The sequence below is a fragment of the Sapajus apella genome, unplaced genomic scaffold (assembly GCF_009761245.1).
Source record: "Sapajus apella isolate SASKATOON/1434 unplaced genomic scaffold, GSC_monkey_1.0 scaffold77, whole genome shotgun sequence".
Lineage (NCBI taxonomy): Eukaryota > Metazoa > Chordata > Mammalia > Primates > Cebidae > Sapajus > Sapajus apella.
Genome location: NW_022437017.1, coordinates 5737233 through 5762951, shown reverse-complemented (window position 1 = coordinate 5762951; position 25719 = coordinate 5737233). Strand labels below are relative to the sequence as shown.

Below are 25719 nucleotides of genomic sequence, written 5' to 3'. Positions count from 1 at the left end.
GACCAGCTCCGCCACGCCCAGTGCTGAGTCTGTGCCATCCCACTCCTGCCCGGCCGCCGGCAGCAGGCACTGAGCAGGACACACATGGCAGCCAGGGGATGGCAGACCCACCACACACCAGCACGGCACACTACCCTGGACTGAGGCAGCAGGCAGAGGGCTCCCCGGGGCCTGGGACGCCCTCACTGCTACCCACGAAGAGACAGGCATGGGGTGAAGGGGTTCGTCTGAGGGCCCCACGGTGCACAGCCCCCACTGAAGAAATCCTGGTTCCCATGGGCTGATGATGGGGATCTAGACGCCCCACTTCCTGGGGTGGTTCTGAGAAATCAGTAAGATGACGCAGGCGAAAGACTGGCAGCACCTGGCAGAGCCAACAGCCACTATGCAGTCATACCGCTATGCCTAGGGCCGGTCCCATCCCAAGCCCTGTGGTCACCAGGACTCACATGCGCGCACACACACGCACACAAGAGTGTGAATGGTAAACTTTATTAATGGAAAATGGAATGCCTCGTTAACAGAAACCTTGATTTAAAAATGGCAGAACAAGAACACATTTATTTCAAAAAAAAAAAAAAAGTGAGTTCACATTGTATTGAGCTACAACACGGTGGCAGGATTTGCTTTGCTTTTTAAAAGATCCCACAAGTTCAAGGGAACCCTGGCTACCAGATTCAACAGTGCGTCTGCCTACCTGCAAACGCGGGTGAGTGGGACTCAGTAGCGGCGGGTGAAGTGGGGGTACGGGTGGGGGTGGGGGTGCGGGACTCGGCTGCCCCGGTCCTGGCTGGCCACTCCGCCACCTTCCAGTCCGCCACCTGGTACCACATGGCCCTGGGAATGTCCACCTTGTGCAAAGCCGCCTCGCCTAGGAACAAAGTCAGACATTTTTTCCCCTTGCAGCGCTCAACGTTTTCATCGTAAGGGGTTCAGTAACGGTCCTGCTGCCTTTAGAATGCTTGGGTTTTTTTCCAGGTGAGCAAAATCATCACACATTGTATTCCAGGTAACTGAAGAGCCTTACTTGCGTAAATTGCAAAGAGCTGCTTTTAGCTCTTGTTTGCAAAACATCCAACCCAGCCAGCTGATCAAACATGCAAAAAAGGGAGAGGAAGTGAGGAGCAGGATCGAACCACCATTCTCCTCGGAAAACACGCCTTACCCCGCCACTCCGCCACGGCTTGCCATGTGCCCCGGCCCTGAGGGCCCAGACAGGCCTCTCTCGCCACCTGGAAGAGAAGAAGGGTCTGCAAACACTCCGTCTCTGGGGAAGCCCCTGGACATGCGTCGGGGCCACAGCCACCCTCGTTCCCAGAGCCAGCCCCATACCTTGCCACCTGGTGTGCTCCCGGCCGGCTGCGCCCGTGTCCATGGCACCCTGCCAGGTGCGTGCCTGGTGCTCCTCCAGCCGCTGATTGTGCTCTCCCCAGTCACGGCCGCCCCTTTGCCAAAATAAAGCAGACATGCAGCCGTCTGATGAGACTCCAGGGTGACACTGGGAGCAGGCGCGCCCATCCTGGCCTCAGCCGCGTGGCAGGTCATGCCACACAGCAAGGGCTGCAGATGAGTGGGCGAATGGTGGGAAGTGACATTTCCCTAAAGACAGACGTGCCAGTAAGCACGGGAGGTGCTCAATGCCACCCAGAAATGCCAATTCAAGCCACACCGAGATGCCACCTCACCCCGCTAGGATGCTAGAATCACACAGTAACAAGCATGGCAGAGGGTGTGAGGAAAGTGAGGAGCCCTCGTCCACTGCCGGTGGAAATGTAAAATGGTGCAGCCACCGTGGAAAACAGTTTGGTGCTTCTTTAGAAAGCTCAGCGCGAATTGCCATGACCCAGCAAACCCATTCCCACCTGACAGAAATGAAAACATGGCCAAAGACATGTCATGAATGTTCCAAGCAGCAGGATTCCTAACAGCCACAAGGAGGAAAGGACCCCAATGCCCATGACCTGGTGAACGGACAACACTGCGTGGTGTGTCTGGACCATGGAGTATTCAGCCATGCCCAGGAAGGAAGCGCCAGCCCAGGCCGCAGTGGGAATGAACCCTGAATACACCAGGCTCAGGGAGAAGCCAGGCCCAGCAGGCATACTGCACAGGACCCTGCTTCCAAGAAATGACTTAAGACAGCAAATCCAGAGCCAGAAAGGGACCAGTGGCTATTAGGGGTGGGGGGAGGGGGCATGGCCGCTAAGAGGGGCAGGGCTTCTTTCTGGGTGATGAAAATGCTTGGGACTGGACCGTGGGGTGGCTGCAGATCCGCCCATATGCAAACCTCCACTGACTGCACACGTGAATCGGGAAGTGCACGTCGTGTGACTTATACCTCAACAAAGCTATTGAGTTCAAGTTTCAGACGGAAACTTCCTACACGGCCACCAGCAGTCACGGTGGCCATGCAGGAAGCAGCCAGACCCGGTTTGCAGGAGTGGCTGCCTGCTGCGGGATGCTGGGTGCAGTGAGAGGTGGGCCAAGTGAGCCCAGAGGCCTGAGGGGCCACAGAGCCTCCAACACACACCTGCCAGGCAAGTGCAATACCGCCCTGGAGGGAGCAAAAGGCACGCACGTGGGGGAGGAAAGCACGCCCTCGGCGACCCGACGGCGCCCACCCACTGTTCACTGTGTCTTTGGTTCTGAGGATGAGTTTCCCATTTCCATTCCCGAGGTATTTACCAGAAAACCCACTATGTGACAGGACCAGAACACTTGACGTCAACTGATAAAGCACTGCCACTGTCTGTGCTGCCCAGAGATGCGGGAGAAGCTTCGGGTGTCCTGGGACACTCAGCACAGCTCTGAGTCAAAGTCCCTGGCAGAGGTGGAAGTGCCTCTCAGAGCAGAGGGAAGGAAGGAACAGAGGTGCACCCTGTGGCACTGGGCAGGGGCTGAAGCAGCCCTAGGATGGGACTGGAGACAGACAAGACACTCTTCAGAGGAAAGCAGGGCAGCAGCCGTCCTGCCACCAGCCTCCTCACGACCAGGCCAGGCGCCAACAGGACAAACAGGCAGGGGTGACTGCAGCTGGCCAAAGAAACCAAAAAGGGACTGAGAGTCCTCCCAGACAGCCCTGCACCCCCACAAGGCTGACAGGCTCGGGACAGCCCCTCCCTGCCCCCAGCCCACAGTGCTGGTGAAGGTGGCCTTGGATACCTGAAGAGAACCTGGCCCAGCATCCTCAGCCTCTAGTCGTGGGGGGAGGGTCCCCATAAGCGGTTCTAATAGGCAGGGCAGGGTTGAGAAGTCCCGCCCCAGACCAACCAGGGGTCAGAGAGAAAACCCATGGAAGACACGGGGAAAGAGGCAATGTGGAGGCAGGGGCGAGGCTGCTATAGCAGGGACGGGGCAGGACTAAGAGCTTTGGCGCCGTCTCTCCCCGAGGGCACACAGCCCCTGCGATGGAGACATTCACAGCTGCAGGCCACCCTCAGCTCAGGAACAGGGAGGGGCCGTTCTGGGCGACCTGGACAGCTTCATCCCTGAGAGCCTGTTCTGTGCTTTCTTCTTGAGAACCTGGCCTTTCTGAGTTGGGGTTTTCAAACGGCAGGCCCCCTGGTAGCCTGTCCTAAACTAAAGCTGCCCTAGCTGAATCAAACCTTAAGAATGTGCCTGGTCAGGCACCGACCCCTTCCCAGACTGGGAAAGATGCTCTCCCCGTAGCTGGGGCTCACCTGGGGGGAGGTGGCAGCCCCCGGCCTTCACTTAGCCTCTTGTCAGAGCCGTAGCCCCCCCAGCCATCACGGGAGTCCCGGCCGTGGCGCTCTGGGGGTCCTCCATGGCTATGACGGTCATCTCCATAGTGCTGGAAGGCAAAAGAGGGACAGGGTGACACTGACTATGTCACCCACATAGGCGCCCCCTTCCAGGAGGTCTGTCCACCGCGGGCCCCAGGGCGGCAGGTGGGCTGGGGCTCAGAGAGGACTGGGGGGTGGGCGCAGCCTCAGCCCTGCTGGGCCCTGCTTCGCTGACGCTCTGCTCCCTGGCTCCCCTCCTCACACCCCTATAGCTGCATCACTGCCCTACCTGAGCTGCCCCAGGAGCGTGGGGAGCCCTGGCGTTACTGCCCTCAAGCTCTGCTCAAGGTCCACTGAGATGTCAGCAAGCCCTGTCTTCCCTGAGGAGTCGTGTGCTGCATCCTTTGTGGTACAGGAGGCCCAGGCGGTCAGCCCCTCTGTGCTCTGGCAGGGCCACACCTCCAGCCTCCCTGGCCAACCAACACTGCACGGAGGAGCCAGCAGCCAGAAGCTGGCAGGCGCCACCTGCCGTTACAGGCCATCACTCTGCCGCCTGCCTCCCACCTCTCCACTGGGGTGCTGCTTTCTCAGAACTCACACCCTGGCACCACACATGGGGCACCTGCATGGCACCAGAGACTCAGGGACCACTCTTGTGGTCTTCAGCCCCCAGTGCCCACCCCCATTCCCCCTCCCCTGGCACATATGGGCCAAACCACAAGCACCATTTGGGTCTCCGAGGGCACCACCCCACAGGCCCTGCACCAAGACCCAAAGGCTCCCTGAGCACATGAACAATAAAGAGACACTCGCAGTTTCTACGGATAAAAGGAAGCAAGAGCAAGCCCGACACATGTGAAAATGACAGAAACTTGAGCATTAGAAACAATCCAATATTTGCACTTGTCGTCACCGGCCAGAACCCATACTCCCATACCTGGCACATGTACTGACTTAGCTGCCACGTCTCTGGGGTAAACTGGCCGCCTGGTTAGAAAGAGCTATGCCCAGCCGGGCACAGTGGCTCACGCCTGTAATCCCAGCACTTTGGGAGGCCGAGGCGGGTGGATCACGAGGTCAAGAGATCAAGACCATCCTGGTCAACATGGTGAAACCCCGTCTCTACTAAAAATACAAAAAATTAGCTGGGCATGGCGGCGCGTGCCTGTAATCCCAGCTACTCAGGAGGCTGGGGCAGGAGAATTGCCTGAACCCAGGAGGCGGAGGTTGAGGTGAGACGAGATCACGCCATTGCACTCCAGCCTGGGTAACAAGAGCGAAACTCCGTTTCAAAAAAAAAAAAAAGAGCTATGCCCGCGCAGCAGCACAGTGGCCCAGGGCTTGGCGATGGGGCTGTACTCACCTGCCCATCCCGGTGGTCTCCCATCATTGGCCTCGAACCCTCCCTCCTGCGAAAGGAAAAGACCCCATTCAAACAGCGCCTGGCACTACTACACGTTTCTGCAGGTCAGGAAGTTTCGCAACTGGGATACGTATTCCATCCCATCACATACAAACTCTTAACTGGCCTGGAAAAAAAGAAGCTAGCTCAAATCGAAAGGCTTTTTTCCCCAGGGGCAGGAATGAAGTCGGATCCTAAAGAGATGGGAATAAAGATTTCACTGAACTAAAAGTCCTTGGACAGCTCTCAGGAAACAGGGACAAAGGAAGGTCTCCAGTGATCCCTCAACTTCAGTCTGACCCAACACGTGGGACTCGGCACAACTCACAACAACTCCACCCCGAACTCCAGCAGAATTAAGTGTGGCCTCTCACAACCTCCCTTTCTGTTCTCCCCATTCTCACATTCCTTCTAAAGGAGCCAACGAATGGGGAAATGGCTCAGAGACATGAGGGAAGCCCAAGACAGGATTCTTAAACCAGAAGATGGGCGGCTGCTATTAAATAAGCTAGGTGTATTCCTCATTACAAAAGGCTGAAAAACCCACCCAGACCCTCAAAATGCAAAGCAGGCCTCACGAGAAATTCTGCACATCCTCCGTCAATTCTCTGGTTGCTCCTGCGAGCAGGAAGCTCTGCTGGTTGTCCAGGCCCCACGAAGCCCCAGCATGCTTCAGGTCGCACCTCCCCTCTATACCGGCTCCCTCAGCTGCGCCAACAAGGAGGCCGGGTCAGGCCTCACCCCAAGCCCTTCCCAGCTCCATGGGGGGGCGGGAAGAGAGGGAGCAGCTATGGAGGCCCGCAGGAAGCTATGAAACCCAGAACCAGGTTGTGCTGACCAACACTGCTGCCTCACGAGAGAACTCGTTGTCGGGGGGGCCTGGGCTCAGACCCCTCCTGGACCACCAGCAAAAAGAGGTCAGCAGAAGGAACGAGCGCTGAGATGCCTTCCTATGGGGCAAGCTGGGGATTCTGTAAGCGGCTGCCAATTCCAGCAACTCACTCATGTTCTGTGCAAGGTCACAGTCACCCACTGTGAATCTCAGAAGTAAATGAGGCTTCAGAGAACACAGGAGCCCCTGCACTGGGCTGAGAACCAGGTCAGCTGGATACCCCGGCGTCCCAAATGACTGTGGCTGCAGGAGGGGACGGAACCACTGACCTGTCGATGGCGTGGTCCTGGTACTGGCCCCGGTCTCGATGATCAAAGTCATGGAAGCGGTGATCAGGCCGGGGAAAGTCGGCGCGGTATCTGTCCTCCATTGCCACACGCTTTCCTTCTGGCCAGTAGGCATCATCTCGTCTGTTGGTTTGTATTTTGAAAGAATGCAAATTTCATTTATGAAAAAGGAGGAGGAAAAAGGAAGGAGGTGGAGGTGGGGAGGGGAGCTCTCTCCCCAGACCCAGTATCGTTTAAAACGTCCTGCAGGGCTAAGATTCGATCATCACTGCTTTGATTTGATAAATTAAAACCCCCAAACAGTAGAGAGGCACGCTTGTATTTTCATCCAACAGTCCCGAAAGGAGCACCGCTGTGAGCTCATTGTCTCGTGAGGCTGTTAATACTTGATCCCCCCACCCATGAACACAAATGCAAGTGAAAAGAGCTATTTGATTCTTCTGAAATAGCAGTGGAGTTGCCACAGTTTTACTTTCCCTGCCTCCTGCAGGAACCTGAATTCTCCCTCTCAGTTTTTTGCAAAAGAAAAGGGAATTGGACCGGGTGATAGTGAACTACACACAGCTCCAGACGACATCCAATTATCATCTTCCTGATTTTTACCAGAAAACTAGGCTCACGGAGAGCGGGGTGCCGGGTGACTGTCGATTAAGCCGTTCGGGGGTAGCTAGAGAGCAATAAACCTACTTTCTAAACCAAGGCAATTTCCTTTTCTGCCTTTCCGTCTACAAGGACACATGAGGCCAGGAGAGACAGTGGTGGCCAACTCGGGCCTAATGGGCCCTCAGTTGTCTCTCAAGACGGAACAGTTACGCTCCATGAGGAACTGGAGAGGAAGAGCATCACAAAGCGTTCAGCAAGCGGCAGCCATCAGGACTCCTAGAGTAACTCAAGATGGGGAAAAGAGTACACAGTCTCGGGTGCTGACAGTGAACTAATAACCCTGCAGCAGCCCGTGAGATCTGCAGGACGTCCTAAGGGCGCCTGCTCCGTATCAAATTTCATTCTCCCCACTGACAGGGACAGGAGGGAAGCCGCTGTTTTGCTGGAAGGATGAACACCGCTGCCATGCAGGCCTCCGTCCTGCCCACGCTCTGGGCGGGACTCACCGGTCGAGGTCGTAGGGCCTCCGCCCGGGCCGCCGCTCCTGCTCGTAGCGCAGCTGCTCCTGCTGGCGCCGCAGCTCCTCACGCTCCCGGTGGATGCGCTCCTGCTCCTTCCTGCGCTCGCGCTCCACGCGCATGCGCTCGCGCTCCAGCCGCTCCCGCTCCATGCGCTCCCGCTCCAAACGCTGGCGCTGGCACTCGAGCTGCAAGCGCTCCCGCTGCAGCCGCGCCTTCTCCTTCCGCTCATGGAAGGCCTCAAGGCGTTGCTCCCGCTCCCGCTGCTCGCGCTCCCTGCCGGGACAAGCAATGCTGCCCTGAACTCCCTGCATAAGCCTCCAGGGAGGAAGCCCGCACCGAAACTGGGTGTCAACTGGAAGCAGAAAAGAAAGGGTCCAAAAGCCTATCCGGCCTCCCTAGCGCGGCGCGTGCAGGGGTTACCGCATTTAAAAAAGTTACCTTAGGAAAAGCAAAGGCAGCACAGCTGGCAGCATTTCCAGGTTCACTCGAGAACACTTTTCCAAATGCTATGAGCACAGCTTTTGCTTTACTGAGCAATATTTGAGGAAAAGTGACAAGAGAAGCCAGGCATCCAGACATGAAATGGCCGAATGTCAAGACAGAGGGACAAAATGCCTTCAAGACCACAGCCCAGAATGGAGTCGCGGCAAAATAACAACTGGTCTCTCCTTGCGGTTTCTGACCTTATGTGAGAGGTTCCAACAGGGAAGGCTGAGGCCTCAGCACCCAGAGTCTGCCATCAACGCCAGACCTGGCTGGGCTTTCCACACAGGCCAAGGTCCAACACCAGAGGAGGGGCGGACATGGGCTTGGAGCCAGCAGAAGGCTCAGCCTGTAATCCAGCACTTAGGGAGGCTGGCGCAGGAACATTGCTCGGGTGCAGGAGTTTAAGATCAGCCTGGCAACACGACCAAACCCCATCTACTGCAACGGGCTTTGATGACTTTATTTCTTCTATTTAAGAGATAGGGTCTCACTGTCACTGAGTCTAGAGCAGTCATGTGATCACGGCTCACTGCAGCCTTGAGCTTCTGGGCTCAGGCCATCCTCCCACTTCAACCTCTTCAGTAGCTGGGACTACAAGGTACGTCACCAAGCCCAGCTAGTTTTTAAATATTTTGTAGAGGTGGGGTCTCCTATGTTGCCTAGGATGGTCTTGGACTCCTGGCTTCAAGTGATCCTCTGACCCTGGCCTCCCAAAGTGCTGGGATTTCAGGTGTGAGCCACTGCACCTGGCCCTTTGATGACTTTCATGCCACCTGGCATGTCTGGCGGGTCACATGTGAACAGGTGCTGGTCCCTGCCTCAAGGACTCAAGCGAAGCACAAGACACCCACTGGCCAGGCATTGGTTCTCTGGCACACAGACTCCTCACTCTAAGTACAGCTGGGGGAAGGACAACCGCCCTGAGAGGAAGCCACCAGCCCACCACCCCACTTAGCTCCACTCACCGCCGCCTCTCCGTTTCTCGGATCTCCCGTTCCCGCTGCCTCTGGCGCTCTCTCTCCCTTTGTTCTTTGATTTTATCAAACGACAAGATGTCTCTCTTTTCTTTGCTTTCTGACTTGCGATCCTGACTCTTGGAGCTCTGTTTACCAAAACTGGTTTATTAATGTCAGGGAAATGATTGCAACACACACACAATGTAAATTCAGTATGAGATTGGGGATGAGACTAAGATTCTCTGGCCCCACATGGTGTAGACAGAAGACTGTGGTCTCTAGACCACAGGCCGGGCATAGGTTGCTTCCTCCAAGCCTGTACTTTGCTGCTTAAGCCAGAATCCTGCTTTCAGATGTCAAGGTGGGCATTGATGGAAGAGAAGAGGTTGGCCCAGAAAACTTACAGGCACGGTTTTTCTAGCATAGCACAGCCAAGGACTCACGTAATCTACAGCAAACCTAGGCCTCTCAGAGCCATGGGGCACATCCGCACAGGGCTACTGCGGCCATTAGTTCAGAAGGGGACAGCTGGAGGGCAGACTGCATGTTTCACATCTCAACTGCTGGCTCAGGACTCAGGCAAACAGCACTAAATAGAATATGCCAGGCTGTGCACAGTGGCTCACGCCTATAATCCCAGCACTTTGGGAGGCAGAGGCGGGTAGATCACGAGGTCAGGAGTTCAAGACCAGCCTGACCAACATGGAGAAACCCAGTCTCTACTAGCGATACAAAAATTAGCCAGGCATGGTGGTGCACACCTGTAATCCCAGCTACTCGGGAGGCTGAGACAGAAGAATTGCTTGAACCCAGGAGGCAGAGGTTGCAGTAAGCCAAGATCGCGCCACTGCATTCCAGCCTGGACAACAAAGTGAGACTCCATCTCAAAAAAAAAAAAAAAAAAAAGCTTTAATGCCAAAACAGTGTGCCTACTTAGTAAGGTAGAGAACACTAATTACCAACTTCTATAATTTTTTTTTTTTTTGTAGGTTTTTGTGTTTTTTTTTTTGACACCCAGTCTTGTTCTGTTGCCCAGGCCGGAGTGCAGTGGTGCAGTCACCGCTCACTGCAGGCTCAAGTGATCCTCCCACCTCAGCCTTCTGGGAAGCTGGCACCACAGGTGCGCACCACCAAGTCTGGCTAATTTCTGTATTTTTGTAGAGACAGGGTTTCGTCCTGTTGCCTAGGCTGGTAAACTCCTGAGCTCAAGTGATCCACCTGCCTCATCCTCCCAAAGTGCTGGGATTACAGGTGTGAGTCACCGCACCCGGCCTACATTCATGATCTTCTACCGGTGGGATAAAGCCCAAAACTATAACAGCTGACTCCCATTTCCAAGGTTCTCCAAGGCCTCACCAAAACTGGCCAGGCATCAGACCTTCCCAGAAAGCTTTTAAACAACACAGAACCTGAGGCCTCCTGTTGATCCAGACAGAATCTTTGGGGCTGGGACCTGGGAAAGGACATTTTTAAAAAGGTACTCAGCTTATTTTCCTAGTTAGCTCCCACAGGAGAAAAAGAAAGAGCAATGAAAGACAAAGCAACCCAAGAGAAAGACAGGCAAAGGCCAAGATGAGACATTCCACTAATTACTAAAAAAATGTAGGCTGGGGAGGAAGGGGTGCACACACGGGAGACACACATCACCCATCACCTGGATGGCACGCCTTGCCCATGAGACAGGCAGATGTCTTACACACTCTGCAGTGGAATGAGAAGGGGACAGATGCCCACACAGCACTGCACAGCGGGCAGCACGGCAGGCAACAATGCCTGCACGGGACTACTGGGTTCTCAGGCCAGCTTAGCCACTTCCTAGCAACCTGGCATGTGCAGCAACCCAAGAGATTCAAGTGTCCTCCACAACCTTTCTGAACAGCCCTTTATTTCAAAATTTAAAAGCTGAAAGAGGCTGGGGTAGTGGCTCACACTATAATCCAGCAAGTTTGGGAGGTCTAGGCGAGAGAATCGCTTGAAGCCAGGCTGAGCAACAAAGTGAGACACCCCCACCCTTTATTTTTTTAATAAGTGACTATTATCCATAAAATAAAAAATACATGTAAAAACTAAAAGACAAAAAAGGAAAAAGGAAGACAGCCAAACCATATGTCTCTGTATAGACACCTCCAAGGCGTATTACACAGAAAAAGTGAGCTCCAGCACAGCCTCTGCCTGTGGCCCCACGGCACGCGCAGGGGACGTGTATGCAAAGAGGGAGCCAAGGAGCCAAGGGGACACGCGGTGGCTTCAGTGCGCCTGCGCGGCATCTCCCCGAGCTGACCTGATTGTTCTCATCACGCACGTGCATCACTACTTATTTTCAACGTCACAGTTACATAGGGATAAGATTATGGGTCTTTTTCAACGTTCTACTCTAGATTTCTCTGTATTTTATAATTTTTCATGTGAAAAATGACGTTAGGAACTGATGCTCTGTAAAATCCAAAAGTCCATTTTAAAAACTAAGTGTTAGGTGGCTCACACCTGTAATCTCTAGTCTCTACTAAAAGTACAAAAATTAGCTGGGTGTGGTGGTGCGTGCTTATAATACCAGTTATTCAAGAGGCTGAGGCAGAAGAGTCGCTTGAGCCTGAAGGCAGTGGTTGCCGTGAGCCGAGATCGCACCACTGTACTCCAGCCTAGGCAGCACAGCAAGATTCCATCTCAAACAAATAAACAAACAAAAAGTCTTAACGACACAAAGTGGTCCTGGCTGAATAGAGTGAACTCTGCAATTCACTAAAAAAGCAGTTATTTCATGAACATCTTAGCTAGAACCTGCAGCTGGGAAGCAGAGGTTTTTACTCTTTTCCAGAGTAGAAGGGCAAATGAGACGCTCTTTTGTCCAGCTGTGTGCACAACTTGAGAGGTGAAGCTCCTGATCTGGTAACATGACCGACACTCTGTCCTAGACTGGTCTCCATCTTTTTGGTTAATTCAATAGAAAACTAAAAATCAATATAACCTGCCAAGTCAACCAAAGAGTAGGACCTGCCTTCCAGCCTGAAGAGCCTGGGTCTGGCCCGTCCCAGCCTATGGTGAGCTACCGTGTGAACCAATGCTCTGCCAGAAGGTGGCACATCCAGACAGGAGCAGTGTAGGCCCAGCACGTGGGGAGAAGCAAACACGACGGGCGCTGCTCTGCAGAAAGCGCCGGAACTCACTCGTGTGTCTGTATCTGCAATCTACACAATGATCACACCTCCTACAAACTTTAAAGAACCCTTAAGATTTTAAAGGGCCAACAGTGTCGTTTTCATAATGCAAATCAAACGGGTCGTGGAGCCACGGTAACAAACAGTTGGCTCTCAGATGCCGGAAGCAATACTCACTCTCTCTTTGGACCTGCTGGTGGTTTTCACGCTAATGACGGGCTCTCCTTTCGATTTATCCATCACGACCGTCCGCTCCATCCCTCTGCTTCCTTCAGGAAAATAAAACAGCAATCTATCAAAACCTGTGGCCACCCCAACTTCCCGCAGTAAACAGCACTCTGAAGACCCTGGGCTTTGGACACACAAGGCATGAGTCAAGTGACTGACACCACCCTTGGGAGCCTCTCTTTCTCATCTACTATGAGCAACAGGGTGACACGGGTACGGCACAGCTGGGGCACCCTCACAGGTCTCTGCACAACTGCAGGGACCTGTTCCCATCCTACGGCTTAAACCAGCACCAGGCACACAAGCACAGCCATGCTGCAGAGCCTGTGACCCTCCACACTGGACCTGCACAGCTCTGGAGCCGGTCTATGCTGTCACTTCTCCCTGACATTCTGTGAAGATCCACAGTATGCGGCCCGTGCTCAGAATCACACTGCATCTCTGAGCAAGTGCCTTGCCAGACGGGTGGGCTTCCCTCCATTCATCTCCAGCAATAAAGGCTTCCAAACCAATTCTCTCTCCTGACGACAGAACCACCAGGCTCTAACCACTGGAACAATGACTTATTTGGGGAGATTTATAATACTTGAGGAACATTTTAAAAACATGTTCCTCATGAGACTCGGGGTAAATTAGCCCGAGTGCTTAAGATCCAGCTTGTAATGTGCTGTACCAATTTCAATGCTCCAGATGGTTGGGTTTTGTTTCTGTTTTTTTCTTCTTTGATGGGGGAGGTGGAGTTGGCTTATTTTTTTTGCCACAAAACATTCTGAGAGTCTCACAGAGATTCAAAGGTGTAGAGCACAATGAACTTTTATAAAACGACAACTGAAGTGGCATCGTCCAAATACAACCACTTCAACAGATGCTTGGAGGTTTCCGTTTTCTCTGTATTTTTACCACCTCCAGCTTTAACATAACGTGGGAAAAACCTGACTGCACACCTGCAGAATAGCATCAGGTTAGTTACAAGAAACTTGGACAACTCACTCTTGCAAATCCCACATTATATCCAGCCAAAGGCCCTGAAAAAGCCAGAACTCAGGCAGCTGAGTTCAGCAATACAGATTGAGCCCATCCCAAGTACTTCTGGATTTCCAATGTTGTATGGAAACTCCACTAAGCCATTTCATCAACAGGCTCTTGTTTAATAGTGACATATGAACAGTGAAACATGGCCAGGTCACCAGAGCTTGCCATCCTCACCTTCCCTCGGAACCCCACCTTCCCTCAGAACCCCACCTACTCACCACCCGTGCCAGGCCTTCCCCTTCCACCAGCACTTGAAAGGCTCTCATCACCTGATTTGGTGACTCTAGACCGATTTGTAGGTTCGGGTTTCAGCTCATCCTGGTCTTTTTCTTCCTTTTTAATGTCTTCAGGCTTTTTTTCCTCCTTCTTCTCAATCTTCTCTTCCTTCTTAATTACAGTTCTATTTAAAAACATGGTTACAAATTTAAGTTCCCAAGACTCTGTAATAGTCACCCAGAGCCTCACTCACACATACTCAGATGTCCACACAAAACACATCACCCCGGCAGCAATTTGGTGGGAAAAATGATATGAAAACCATGGTAACAACAATATTCCTCTTTAGATACAGGCTGTATTCCCACTTGTATTATTTGCACAATGAAACTGGAGGTTCCTAGGGATGTATTTCCAAAATGTCAGATAGGCCGGCATGCAAGACCAGCGTGCAAGCGTACATGAGAAACACGCCAACTACATGAGAACACTTCTAAATGGTTTATTTTAAATGTTTCATTCATCATGTACGCGTGGAACACTGTTTCTAAGTTTTACAGGGAAAAGCATTTCTTCCCCATCCAATGTAGACAGGATGGAGGCACGGTGACAGGACTTCAAGCCCCCACTGCACAGAGCAGTAGGCAATTCACCCCTGCAGCCAACACCCCTCGACCGGTAACTGCCGCATACTTTTAGGGAGTTAAAATGACATGTGACGCACCAGCAAATACAGGAAAGTGTCAGTACCATTTCAACCAAAGGCAAACTTTCTTCTAAGCAGTGAAATAAATCATCTTTGCCACTCAAACTCAGCTGCCACGTTCCCTAATGCCATTTGTCTCAGGCCATTAAACTGCACACTGACTCAACACCAACCACGTGCCAATATCCAGGCAGGAAAAGTCAGACCCCTGCAGGGCCCTTGAGCAAGCACCTGTTGGCCTCTGCCTCACCACTGACCCAGGCGGGGCACCTGGCAGAGCTCCAGCCACGCCAAGGAAGCCTCTCAGATGGCCCCTTCTCCTCCTGCCCTCCTCAATCTCTACATCATGGAGCTTTTTTTTTTTTAAATAATATTCATTTTGAGAAAAATTTTAAATACACACACCATACCAATTAATGGTACATCCCAGAGCTTACTATTGTAAATCATCTCATCTCCATTCCCTCATCCCTGTGACAGCCACCAGGGTGGGCTTACTGTGAATCACTGGGTCCGCCCGACTTCAGTGATCTACATGATGTGTCACACAGTGTCTTAGGAGTGACATGAATGAGGCCATACTTCATATACTTCTTTACAGCTTGCTTTTGTCACTTCAAGGTATGCTTTAAAGAAGGGTCGTTAGGCTAGGCATGGTGGCTCACTCATGTAATCCCAACACTTTGGGAGGCTGAGGCGGTCAGATCACAAGGTCAGGAGTTCGAGACCAGCCTGGCCAATATGGTGAAACCCCATCTCTACTAAAAATACAAAAAAATACAAAATACAGGAAAAAAAAAAATTTGAGACAGAGCAAGACTCCGTCTAAAAAAAAAAAAAAAAAAAAGAGTCTTTAGATTCCGAGGCAGAACTCAGGGGGAATAAAAAGCATCTGACTCCTTTCCCCTGCTGCACAAGATTCTGTGTTTATTCATCTGCTTTCCTTCTAGTAGATAAATATAAATGCTGGAAAAAAGACTGGAGAGATATCCACCAAAAAGCATCACCCCTGGGTGATGGGATCACACCTGACAATTACATGTGCTTTCTGTGTAACAACTGTATAAAAACTGCTACTCATCTAAGATGGCAAAACTAAACCCCTCTTCTTCCCCTCTTTGGAAAGCTTCTCTATTTCACAAGGCCGACCACTAAATCTAGAAATCCTTCAAATGAAAGTGAAGGCTAATTATTTGAAGAAATAAATAAGGTCAAAACAAATTTTAAAATGCTCAACCTCCTAGGCAAACAACCTGCACACAGTTTGGTCTTAAAGATCTTAAGTTCATCACCCAGTTAAGAGCCATGGGGCTCCAGGTAACTTTCATGGGTTGAACCCCAGCCTTGCCATTTCCCAGCGACCTCAGGAGGTGTGTGCTCCCCTCTCTAGGCCTGCGTCCTCTCCTTTACAGATCACCTGCCTCACAGGGCTACTGGAAGGACCGAGGAAACGGCTGTATTCCTGATGCTTGCCACAGGGCCACCCCATAATGCTAGCTAATTATCACCAACTTTCCCACAAATACAGAAAAGCAATGAATGAAACACATGCAAGATACCAAGAATATTGTAAACCTGCAACCGTCCCTATCTTCCACCAATATAGATTTTTTTTTTCCTAGCAATGCTGATGGGATGCATCTTTTTGAAGTTGCTGGGTCTTACCTGCAAGTTCATGAAGTCTCATCTGACACCCACTACTCAAGGGACTATTAATTTCAATTTGGGGCCAGGTGCAGTGGCTCACACCTATAATCCCAGTCTTTTGCTTGTGGGGCCAAGGTGGGAGGATCACTTGAGCAAAAGAGCAAGACCTTGTCTCTATCAACATTTTTTTAATTACCTGGGAGTGCTGACCCACGCCTGTAGCCCCAGCTACTCAGGACGCTGAGGTGGGAGGATCATAGGCTTAGGAGGTCGAGGCTGCAGTGAGCCATGACTGCGTCAATGCACTCCAGCCTGGGTGACCCATCTCAAAAAGTAAAATGCTTTTTAAAAATACTAATTCCGGCCGGGTGCGGTTGCTCACACCTGTAATCCCAGCACTTTGGGTGGCCGAGGTGGGTGGATCATGAGGTTAGGACATCGAGACCATTCTGGCTAACATGGTGAAACCTGTCTCTACTAAAAATACAAAAATTTAGCTAGGTGTGGTGGTGCACACCTGTAGTCCCAGCTACTCAGGAGGCTGACATAGCAGAATCCCTTGAACCTGGGAGGGGGAGGCTGCAGCAAGCCAACATCACAGCGCTGCACTTCAGCCTGGGTGACAGAGAAAGACTCAGTCTCAAGATAAACAAACAAATAAATAAAATAATAATTCCAATTTGGCCGTGATATAAATTTGTAATTACATCTTCAAAAACCCAGTTCAACTGTGTTCACAGACATGTTTACCCTCTAAACTGTGTTGACAATGTAAACTCAATGCAGACACTCAGCCTTGAGACACCGCCGTGATCAGACATACCACCGAAATCTACCTTCTCAAACCAGAAGCCAGTAACTGTGCTAAAAATATCAATAAGCCACACCTGCCTTGAAAGGTCTGTCCCTACCTCCATTTTGATTACAGATATAAATCACCCCTTTATAAAAATAGAATCTCAGACCCATGGTTCCCAACTACTATGCCAAGGTACCCTGGGGTGCCACCATGAACTCACAGGGTGCCTTGGGGTATTTTTAATTTTGAAGTAAACACAGCAATGCTTGCCATCTGTCAGACACAGCACCAACTACAAGCTCAAGGTCATTTACTGCAACACTAGATCACGCTACATTCATTTGGATGATGCTTTATCTTCGAAAAACTGGGTTCCTGACAGTTGCTGTGATTAGTAAGTGAGAACTGTATGAAAATCAATGTGGATGAGGGAATGATTCCAAGGTCTGAGAGGCTGTACAATGAACTAGAATATGGGAAAGACATAAAAAATAGTAGGTACACACACTTCCATTTTGTGTGTACCATTTCTTCAAAAGGCTACTATCAGGACATAAATACACGCTGAAGATCATCTGTATCCACTTTTTAAAGACACAGGTTACTTCGTTAAATAGCTTTAAACAGAAAGCTAAAGACTGGCCAGGCGTGGCGGCTTACATCTGCAATCCCCCAGCATTTTCAGAGGCCAAGGCGGGCAGATCACATGAGCTCAGGAGTTTGAGACCAGTCTTGGCAACATGGTGAAACTGCGTTTCTACAAAAAATGCTAAAATTAGCCTGGCTTGGTAGCGTGTGCCTGCAGTCCTGGTTACTTGGGAGGCTGAAGTGGCAAAAACACTTGAGCCTGAAAAGGTAGAGGCTGCAGTGCCACTGCACTCCAGCCAGACCAACAGAGAGAGTCGCTGTCTCCAAAAAATAAATAAATAAAAGCTGAATACTGAGGTGGCAGCAAACTACAAAAATCAGTGAAGACTCAGGAATCTGGCAAGGCTACATGTGTAGAGGTGGGGACAGGTGCGTGGTTTCCAAGGCCCACAGCGGCTGCCCTTGCCCTCCTCCCGGGGATTCCAAGAGAGGTTTGAAAAATCACGTTACTTTTCAATTTTGATCTCCACAGAATGATGTCTGTCGACACTCGATAATTTTTCCTTCTTCACTTCGCACTCTTTTCTGTCAGACAGCTTTTTCCCAGCAGGTTCATTTTTGGCCTAAAATATAATACAGACAGAAATGATGTGTGGCCCAAGTCTTCTCACTTGGAAACTCCATTTGCGAGTCACCACAGACGAGAACTGCCTCACCTTCTCTACAGAGATCATTCGTCCATGCAACTCAGTTCTGTGAAGATGGCTGATACACTTGGTCGCCTCGTCAGATGTCGACATGGTGACGAATCCATAGCATCGAGCCCCCGGGCTGCGGGCATTCGTTACCACTTTGGCGCCAACAACCTTCATGAAAAAGGGCACTCTTACTCTCTCATACAAATGAGCACACAACTTGCTGAAGTTATTACCTGACAATCAGAATCATCTTCACTATTTTTTACCTCTCCACATTTAGTTTTCCATTATTAGTTACTGAATTGGTTCTAATCAATCCTGACCTATCCAAATACAATTGCTTTTTTGTTGTGACAGTCTTGCTCTGTCACCCAGGATGGAGTGAAGTGTCGTGATCTCGGCTCACCGCAACCTCTGCCTCTCGGGTTCAAGAGATTCTCCTGCCTCGGCCTCTTGAGTAGATGGGATTACAGGTGCACACTACCATGCCTGGCTAATTTTTGTGTTTTTAGTAGAGACGGTGTTTCTCCATGTTGGCCAGGCTGGTCTCCAACTCCTGACCTCAAGTGATCTACCCAAGTCGACCTCCCAAAGTGCTGGGAATACAGGAGTGAGCCACTGCACCTAGCCACCAAGTACAATTGTTTTTGATATAAGATCAGTTATCATAATGGAAGCACACAAACATGCGAGGTTGCAAGGCCATTAAACTTCATTACTCACAACTAATAACCAAAAGTCCTACCCAAAGACATGTTTTTCTCTATTTCCACTGTGCCCATAAACAGCTGTGGGGCTACTTAGAAACGCACCCATCCACACCAGCTGGGCTCAGGAAAAGCTCTGACAAGGACGTGGACTGTGATGAATGTTCCCATGGGGGAAAGGACTTCCACTTCTGGCCAAGATGGGAGAACTAAGCACTGTCTTCCTGCCTGAAACAACTAACAATGGGATGAAATATAATCAACAATGGTTTTCAGATCCTGGACATCAGGCTGCCCGGGACAGCGATCCCTGAGAGCTCCCTTACTAACCCCTGCTGCTGCTTGGACTTCCCAGGCCATGAGTCGGAGGACTGTCGGGGCAGGGTAAGATAGCACTGAGATTCTGAGACCAAGGCAGAGAGAGTTTTCAGAACTAAGTATCAGAGAGGACACAGCCATACAGAGAACTGAAGAGACCCACAAAGGGCTCCTCCCACCCAGTGCACATGTGTGAGAGGAAACCAGAGGCTGGGACGTGCTACCCATAAGCAGCAGAGGGAACAATCACTGGCGGGTGGGGGGTGGGGGCTGGGGCGTATACTCAGGGCCACAGATGGTTTGCTCTTCCCGATAGCCAGGGTGGAAAGACTGGTGATTCATGTGGCATCAGAACTACTCGGAAGGCACTACCCAGTGGTGAGACAAAATCAGCCCAAACTGAAGGCTACTCTGGCTCTGATTTACAAAGCGTAAAAGCCTCACAAGGACCAAAGTGTCAAGTACCTTAGCGGTGTACCAGAAAAAAGCTCAAGGGTATTTGTAGAGATAAAAGCATAATTAGCACCAACAAAATAAAATTCACAACATCCAGTAAAAAATTACCAGGCAAAGGCTGGGCACAGTGGCTCATGTCTGTAATCCCAGCACTTTGGAAAGCCAAGGTGGTTGGATCGCTTGAGGCCAGGTGTTCAAAACCAGCCTGGCAACAGAGAGGAAACACATCTCTACTAAAAATTTCCAAAATGAGCTGCGCATGGTGGTGCGTGCCTGCGATCTCAGCTACTCAGGAGGCAGAGGCAAAAGGATCGCTTGAGCCAGAAATGTCGAAGCAGCCAGTGAGCATCACTGCAGTGCAGCCTGAACGCCACAGCAAGACCCGTCTCTACGGGAAAACAAAACAAACAAACAAACAAAAAAACCAAGAAACCTAAAAGCAGCCAGAGGAAAGGAGAAGAAATTGGGAACTGAAGAAAGAGATTAAGTTAACCCAGAATTCTATACCCAGAAAAAATTTATTTCAAAATGAAGGCAAAGTAAAGACTTTTCCTGACATGCAAAAGAAACAACGCATCATCAGCGACTCCCAACGACAAGAAATGTTCAAGTCCTTCATGAGGAAGATGATCTCCGACTGTACAACAAAAAGCAATGAAGAGCACCTGGCAAGGTGAACATAATTTTTCCTGTCATTTCTGCTTCTCTTTAAAAGGTAACTGTTTAGGCTGGGTGCGGTGGCTCACGCCTGTAATCCCAGCACTTTGGGAGGTCAAGGTGGGCGGACCATGAGGTCAAGAGTTCGAGACTAGCCTGCCCAACATGGTGAAACCCCGTCTCTACTAAAAATACAAAAAGTAGCTGGGCATGGTGGCGTGCACCTGTCATCCCAGCTACTCAGGAGGCTGAAGCAGGAGAATCACTTGACCTTGGGAGGTGGAAGTTACCGTGAGCCGAGATCGCGCCACTGCACTCCAGCCTGGGCGAAGCGAGTGAGATTCTGACTCAAAAAAGAAAAAAAAGATAAATGTTCAAAGCAAAAAAACCAAACCACACAGCAAGTGAAAGCCAATAACGGGTTCCTTCTTAAAGAGAAGTAAACTGCAACATCACAAAGATCGACAGGAGGGGAAATGCAAGTATATTCCCACAGAGTTCTTGCACTATGCTGAAACCAGCAGAGCACCACTTGAAGGCAGACTGTAAGGGAAGAGGTGTACTGTCATCCTACAAGCAGCCAGTAAACCACAACAGAGTTACAGCAAATAAGCCATCAGACATAAAAAGGACTCGACCCACAAAAAGGCAGATAAATGGGAAAAAGAAATCAATGAGCAAACATTGGGAACAGAAAACAGACAGCAAGATAGCAGATTTATCACCAACCCTACCACCACTGGTGCTCGAAGTAAATGTTTCCCTGAGACACAGGGTCGTAGTCTGTGACCCATCTCTGACTCAGTGGGTCAATCTGAGTAAGGCATCCCCCCTTCTCTGGACCTCATGGCCCCAACTGTCAAAACAAGGTGGAGCCTACAGGCTCGAGGTTCCCATCAGACTCTGATATCCTGGGGTTTTGACAACACAAATGGAGGAGTTGAGGCTCTGCCTGTATCTGTCCAGGGCCAAAGGGTCAGGAGACTCTGCCGAAACACAGATGCCAGTTCCCATATCAGAGGTGAAGCTGTTTTCTTTCCTCTCAAGGTCGGGGAGCTGGGCCAATGATGGGGTCATCCTCCATAAAATTAATCACCCTTATGAGAGCAGGCGCCATGCTAAGCTTGTACGTCCCCACCCCTGGGCGTTGCCCTCCACCCTGGAGCTTGTCACAGCAGCCTCTGCATGCCTCAGTCCAGTAGCGGAGCGGTGTCCTGCCCTCGGGGCCTTCCTATCCTCCTGTTTTTGTCCCAAGCTGAGCCCCACGGGCAAGGCCAACGCTATCACTCACGCCATGGCTGAAATGTCACTTCTCCAGTGAGGTCTGCTGAAGTCAACTCCCCAATCTAAGCAGTCTCCCCCACGCACTAATGGTGAGCTCTAACCTTCCTCAACATGCTCATCACAACACATCCTGTTTCTTTCTTAAATGGTCTTTCCCACCCCAGAATTAAAAAAATCTGTGATGACAGTGACCATACATCCGTCTGCTTCTGCTTAATCATCAGTGTCTGAATGAAGTCAACAAAACAACTGAATAAACAGGTTTACAGCTGTAAAAATTTCCTAAGGACTTCTTGAACACACACGCTGTTAGAAAAAATTTCACACAATGCTTTCTCTAGATCCTGTGTGCTTCTTAAGCAATGAAACATTGACCAACACCTGATCAGATGTCACAGACCTAAACAAAGGAATGCCTTCTACAGCCAAAAGGCTGCATCAGACAGGCCCCACTCCACCTGGAATCAGGGCACCTTCCAGACACTAAGTGGTACTGAGCCTTCTCCCTCAGAAACCACTACTCAGAGACATCCAGGAGACCAGGGCAATGCCACCTGCTTATCGGAAGACCCTTCGCTAGGTGCGATGGCTCATGCCTGTAATTCCAGCACTTTGGGAGGCCAAACAGGCAGATCACATAGGTCAGGAGTTTGAGACCAGCCTGGCCAACATGGTGAAACACTGTTTCTACTGAAAATAACAAAAATTAGCCTGGCGTGGTAAAAGGTGCCTGTAATCCCAGCTACTTGAGAAGCTGAGGCATGAGAATCCCTTGAACCTGGAAAGCGGAAGTTGCAAGTGAGCCCAGATCACATCACTGCACTGCAGCCTGGGCAGCAGAGCGAGACACAGTCTCAAAAAAAAAAATACTCTTAGATTAATTAACTCCAAAGAGTGTCATCATTTTTAATTGCCCTCCTCAATTACCCAGGCTGGAGTGCAGTGGCGCAATCTTGGCTCACTGCAACCTCTGCCTCCCGGGTTCAAGTGATTCTCCTGACTCAGCTTCCTGAGTAGCTGGGACTACAGGCATGTGACACATGACCAGCTAATTGTTTTGTATTTTTAGTACAGATGGGGTTTCACCACGTTGGCCAGGCTAGTCTCAAACTCCTGACTTCAGGTGGTGTACCTGCCTCAGCCTCCCAACTTATTCTTAAGGGAAAAAACTCAGCATGTCAGCTTTAAGTTTTGCCTAGGACAAAAGACTGTCAGTCTCTTTGAGACCAGTTGGAAGGAACCACAAGAACACTGAGACAGATGCTGTTTATATACAGCTGTTCTGAGCACTGCTGTGATAGGACCAACCACCTGCCCCGCTTGGTAGCCTGGTTACTCTAAGTCAGGAAACAAGGCATACTGCACAAGGCTGGGCGAGCTTTGTTGTGGTTTGATTTTTCAGAGACAAGGTCTTGCTATGTTGCCCAGGTTGGTCTTGAACTGCTGGGCAGCGATTTTCCTGCCTCGGCCTCCCAAACTGCTGGGATTACAGCGGTGAAACACCGTGCCCAGCAGAGCTTCCTTTTGAACTCTGAATCACAGTGGATGGTGTGCAGCGAGGGAAGGCGTACCTTCCCGTACTTGCTGAAAAGGTTCTTCAGATCCGTAGCTCGTGTTGTGGAGGACAGCCCACTGACCCACAGGTTCCGACCAGAACTGCTGCCGACCCGACCTGGAGCGAGAGGGAGAGTCTTAGGCATCACCTTGAGGCCTAACAGGAAGCACGACCATTCTTAAGATCGCAGCCCTCTCCGAAAACCCTGACGCCACCCAATCCCAACTGTTCTGAATCAATTTAATGCACACATACATGCCAACACAGAAGGCTGAAAATCTGGACAGCAAAAACTGAGTTTCCTTACTCAAGGAATAATCATGCCCATGTCAGCTATGAACTGAAATGTCTTTTGATGATCAGATCTCAAAAGAGAGCAGTCTCTAAAAATCCCTGAAACATTCTTCAGTGGGCAGAATTGTTCCTTTTTACTATCGCATAAATGACAACCACAACAGAAACGTAAAATGCAGATGCTTGTGAACTTCTAAAACTAGTCTCTCAAGAAACCATTAGGTGGTTCATTCCAGTAGCCCATAATAAAACAATGAAATGACTGAATCCAAAGAATGGCTATCTCCAGTCCCCACCTCCCAAAATAAGGGATCCATACATGGCTCCTACCACATAAGTTAAATCATACCTTTTTCATCTTTAATGATTGGCTTTATATCTTTTTCTTCCTTAAAAGAGCTAGAGACAAAAGTTAATGTTACTCATACAGGAAAAAAATGAAAGAGAACAAAACTAAAAATATGATTATGTGCTAAAACTGAATACCTACCAGAAAATTAGTCTGAAATAAAATTTTAACAGGCACCTCTGCAAGCTTATATTGGAAAATCTGACACCAAAAATACAACGTCAGATTTATAAAAATCAATTCGATTTAGCTGAAGATAACGATTAACAATTTAAGAACACAACCATGGTAGGTTGAGAAGAAGAAAAGGAATTGAATCACCCATTAAAAATACACAAAGAGAAATAAAACATTCTTTAGAAGCAAAACTACAATTTCGTCAGTCTGGCTGGCCAATTGCAGAAAAAACAGCTTATGTGTGTCATTAAATGACCAATGAAAAGGAGATAGCGTCTGGTCTAAAACTGAGAAAAAACAAACCTCATTTTCTGATCAGCGCCCTCACTGGTTGAGGACTCTTTAGGAGCCGGAGGAACTTCATTACAAGCTTCAAAATCAAACTTCCTCCCGTCTTCTTTGCTATCTCTGGCTTCTGGGCTTGGGGCTTCCGTGGGCGCTTCCGCGAGCTCCTCGCTAGAGGCCTCCGCGAGCTCGGAGGCCGCACTACTCTGCTCAACTGCTGGCTCTAGCCCTACAGGTTCACAGTCCGTCCTCTCGCCATCGCCTGGCTGCTCCACGGGCTCCCTTTTCACTACCGCTAACAGGCTGTCTGCCTTGCTCGACTGAGCGTGTGCTGTTGACTCGCTGGCCAAATCTAAATCACCCTCCTCCGGATGGGCGCTGTCAAATAGGTCCTCTTCCTCCGCAAGCTTTCTGTCTGGCCCCACGCTACTTGTGTCCTGTGCAAATGGCTGCTCCAGCTCGGAACTTTCTTCTTTTACTGGCTCAGATTTACAAGTTTCCCCCAAAATGTCGAGTATTTTCTCATTTTCTACGGATTTAACAGGAATAGAATGGCACAAGGTTTAATTACCAGGGAAATAAAGCAATCACAAATGTGGAACTGGCACGGCTGCCACACTAACACGAAGAGAACTGCTAGCTACACAGAGATTGGAAAACCCGCGGGTACACAAAGTTACACTGGTTACACTACCTGCGCTGTGACCGCCTCTAGGTAAGCCTCTACGCTACACGGAAGAGAAAAGGCCCCCACAGATTTAAACACCTACAACCACGCAGCTGCTTCGCGACAGTCTTCTTCGAGTTTTTGTTCAAGTCTGGGTCTTCTGATTTTTCCAGTGTCCACAGTGCTGAACCGAATGTAATCATCATTCAATGACAGCTCAGTTTCCAAATTTCTTTGAATTTCGTTTAACAGAATAGTCCAACATGGGAATCAGAATCTCTTCTGACGGTTGGAGGTCAATGCAGTCCGGAAGGGGAATAGTATGTTGAAAATTTTCATGAAGAAACTCTGTTTCCTCTTCTGGAATCCAGTCACTTCTCAGGTGGTTAAGTGCCCTGACAACAGCTTTATCCTGCCTTAACTGCGTTAATCAAAACGACTGCAGCAAAATATCACAAGATCTGTTTCATGTGTAGAAACACATGGAGGAATCATGGGAAGGGGGGAATTAAACGCCACTCTACGTGGTTAGAGATGAAAGTAATCACTACATTGCACCAAACGTGTTTGACCTCAAGAAGCCAGAATGGCTCTTCCACAGATCTGGTGATACGAGTGGGTTTCCAATCTCTGATCCTTGTATGATCTGGATTGTCCACCATTAGAATAATTTACAAGATCATAACACAGCTTAAAATATAGACAGCTTTAAAATAATTGTGTGAAAACTTTCAAACCATAAGTGTTGTGTTTCTCTTATCAGTACCTGGCTCCAAAAGAGGTTCTTCAATATCCTATTTAAAAAAGAAAAAGCAAATCCACAAGTCACTTTAAACATAAGACAAACACATTTTCCCAACAAATACAGTTTTCAATCATCTGTGAATAAATGCCTGTTTCCACAAAACTTTCTCCTCTCAAAAAAATGTATTCCCTCCTACAATAACCTGATGAAAATCAGCTCATTTTGCCAGTTTCTTTAGTAGCAGCAGGTCCCTCGTGGTAATGCTC

General features: G+C 49.8%; 1 protein-coding gene across 3 annotated transcripts in view; it reads right to left on the bottom strand.

The window, feature by feature from the left end:
- Positions 1–479: 479 nt before the first annotated feature.
- Positions 480–25719, bottom strand: part of SAFB2 (scaffold attachment factor B2) — a 35885-nt gene continuing 10645 nt past the window's right edge. For 2 of the 3 annotated variants that reach the window (XM_032252150.1, XM_032252149.1), the window contains exons 6-21: positions 25475–25502; positions 24060–24570; positions 23580–23629; positions 22953–23053; positions 17978–18127; positions 17772–17884; positions 13575–13705; positions 12223–12314; positions 8900–9036; positions 7434–7721; positions 6307–6447; positions 5107–5152; positions 3681–3811; positions 1333–1445; positions 1166–1232; positions 480–871 (exon numbers count right to left, since the gene is read on the bottom strand). In XM_032252150.1, the coding sequence (XP_032108041.1) occupies positions 721–871; positions 1166–1232; positions 1333–1445; positions 3681–3811; positions 5107–5152; positions 6307–6447; positions 7434–7721; positions 8900–9036; positions 12223–12314; positions 13575–13705; positions 17772–17884; positions 17978–18127; positions 22953–23053; positions 23580–23629; positions 24060–24570; positions 25475–25502 (2250 nt within the window). In that variant the 3' untranslated portion in view covers positions 480–720. Of the gene's footprint in view, positions 872–1165; positions 1233–1332; positions 1446–3680; positions 3812–4479; positions 4753–5059; positions 5153–6306; positions 6448–7433; positions 7722–8899; positions 9037–12222; positions 12315–13574; positions 13706–17771; positions 17885–17977; positions 18128–22952; positions 23054–23579; positions 23630–24059; positions 24571–25474; positions 25503–25719 lie in introns of those variants that run through there. The other variant, XM_032252151.1, reaches the window with a different exon arrangement.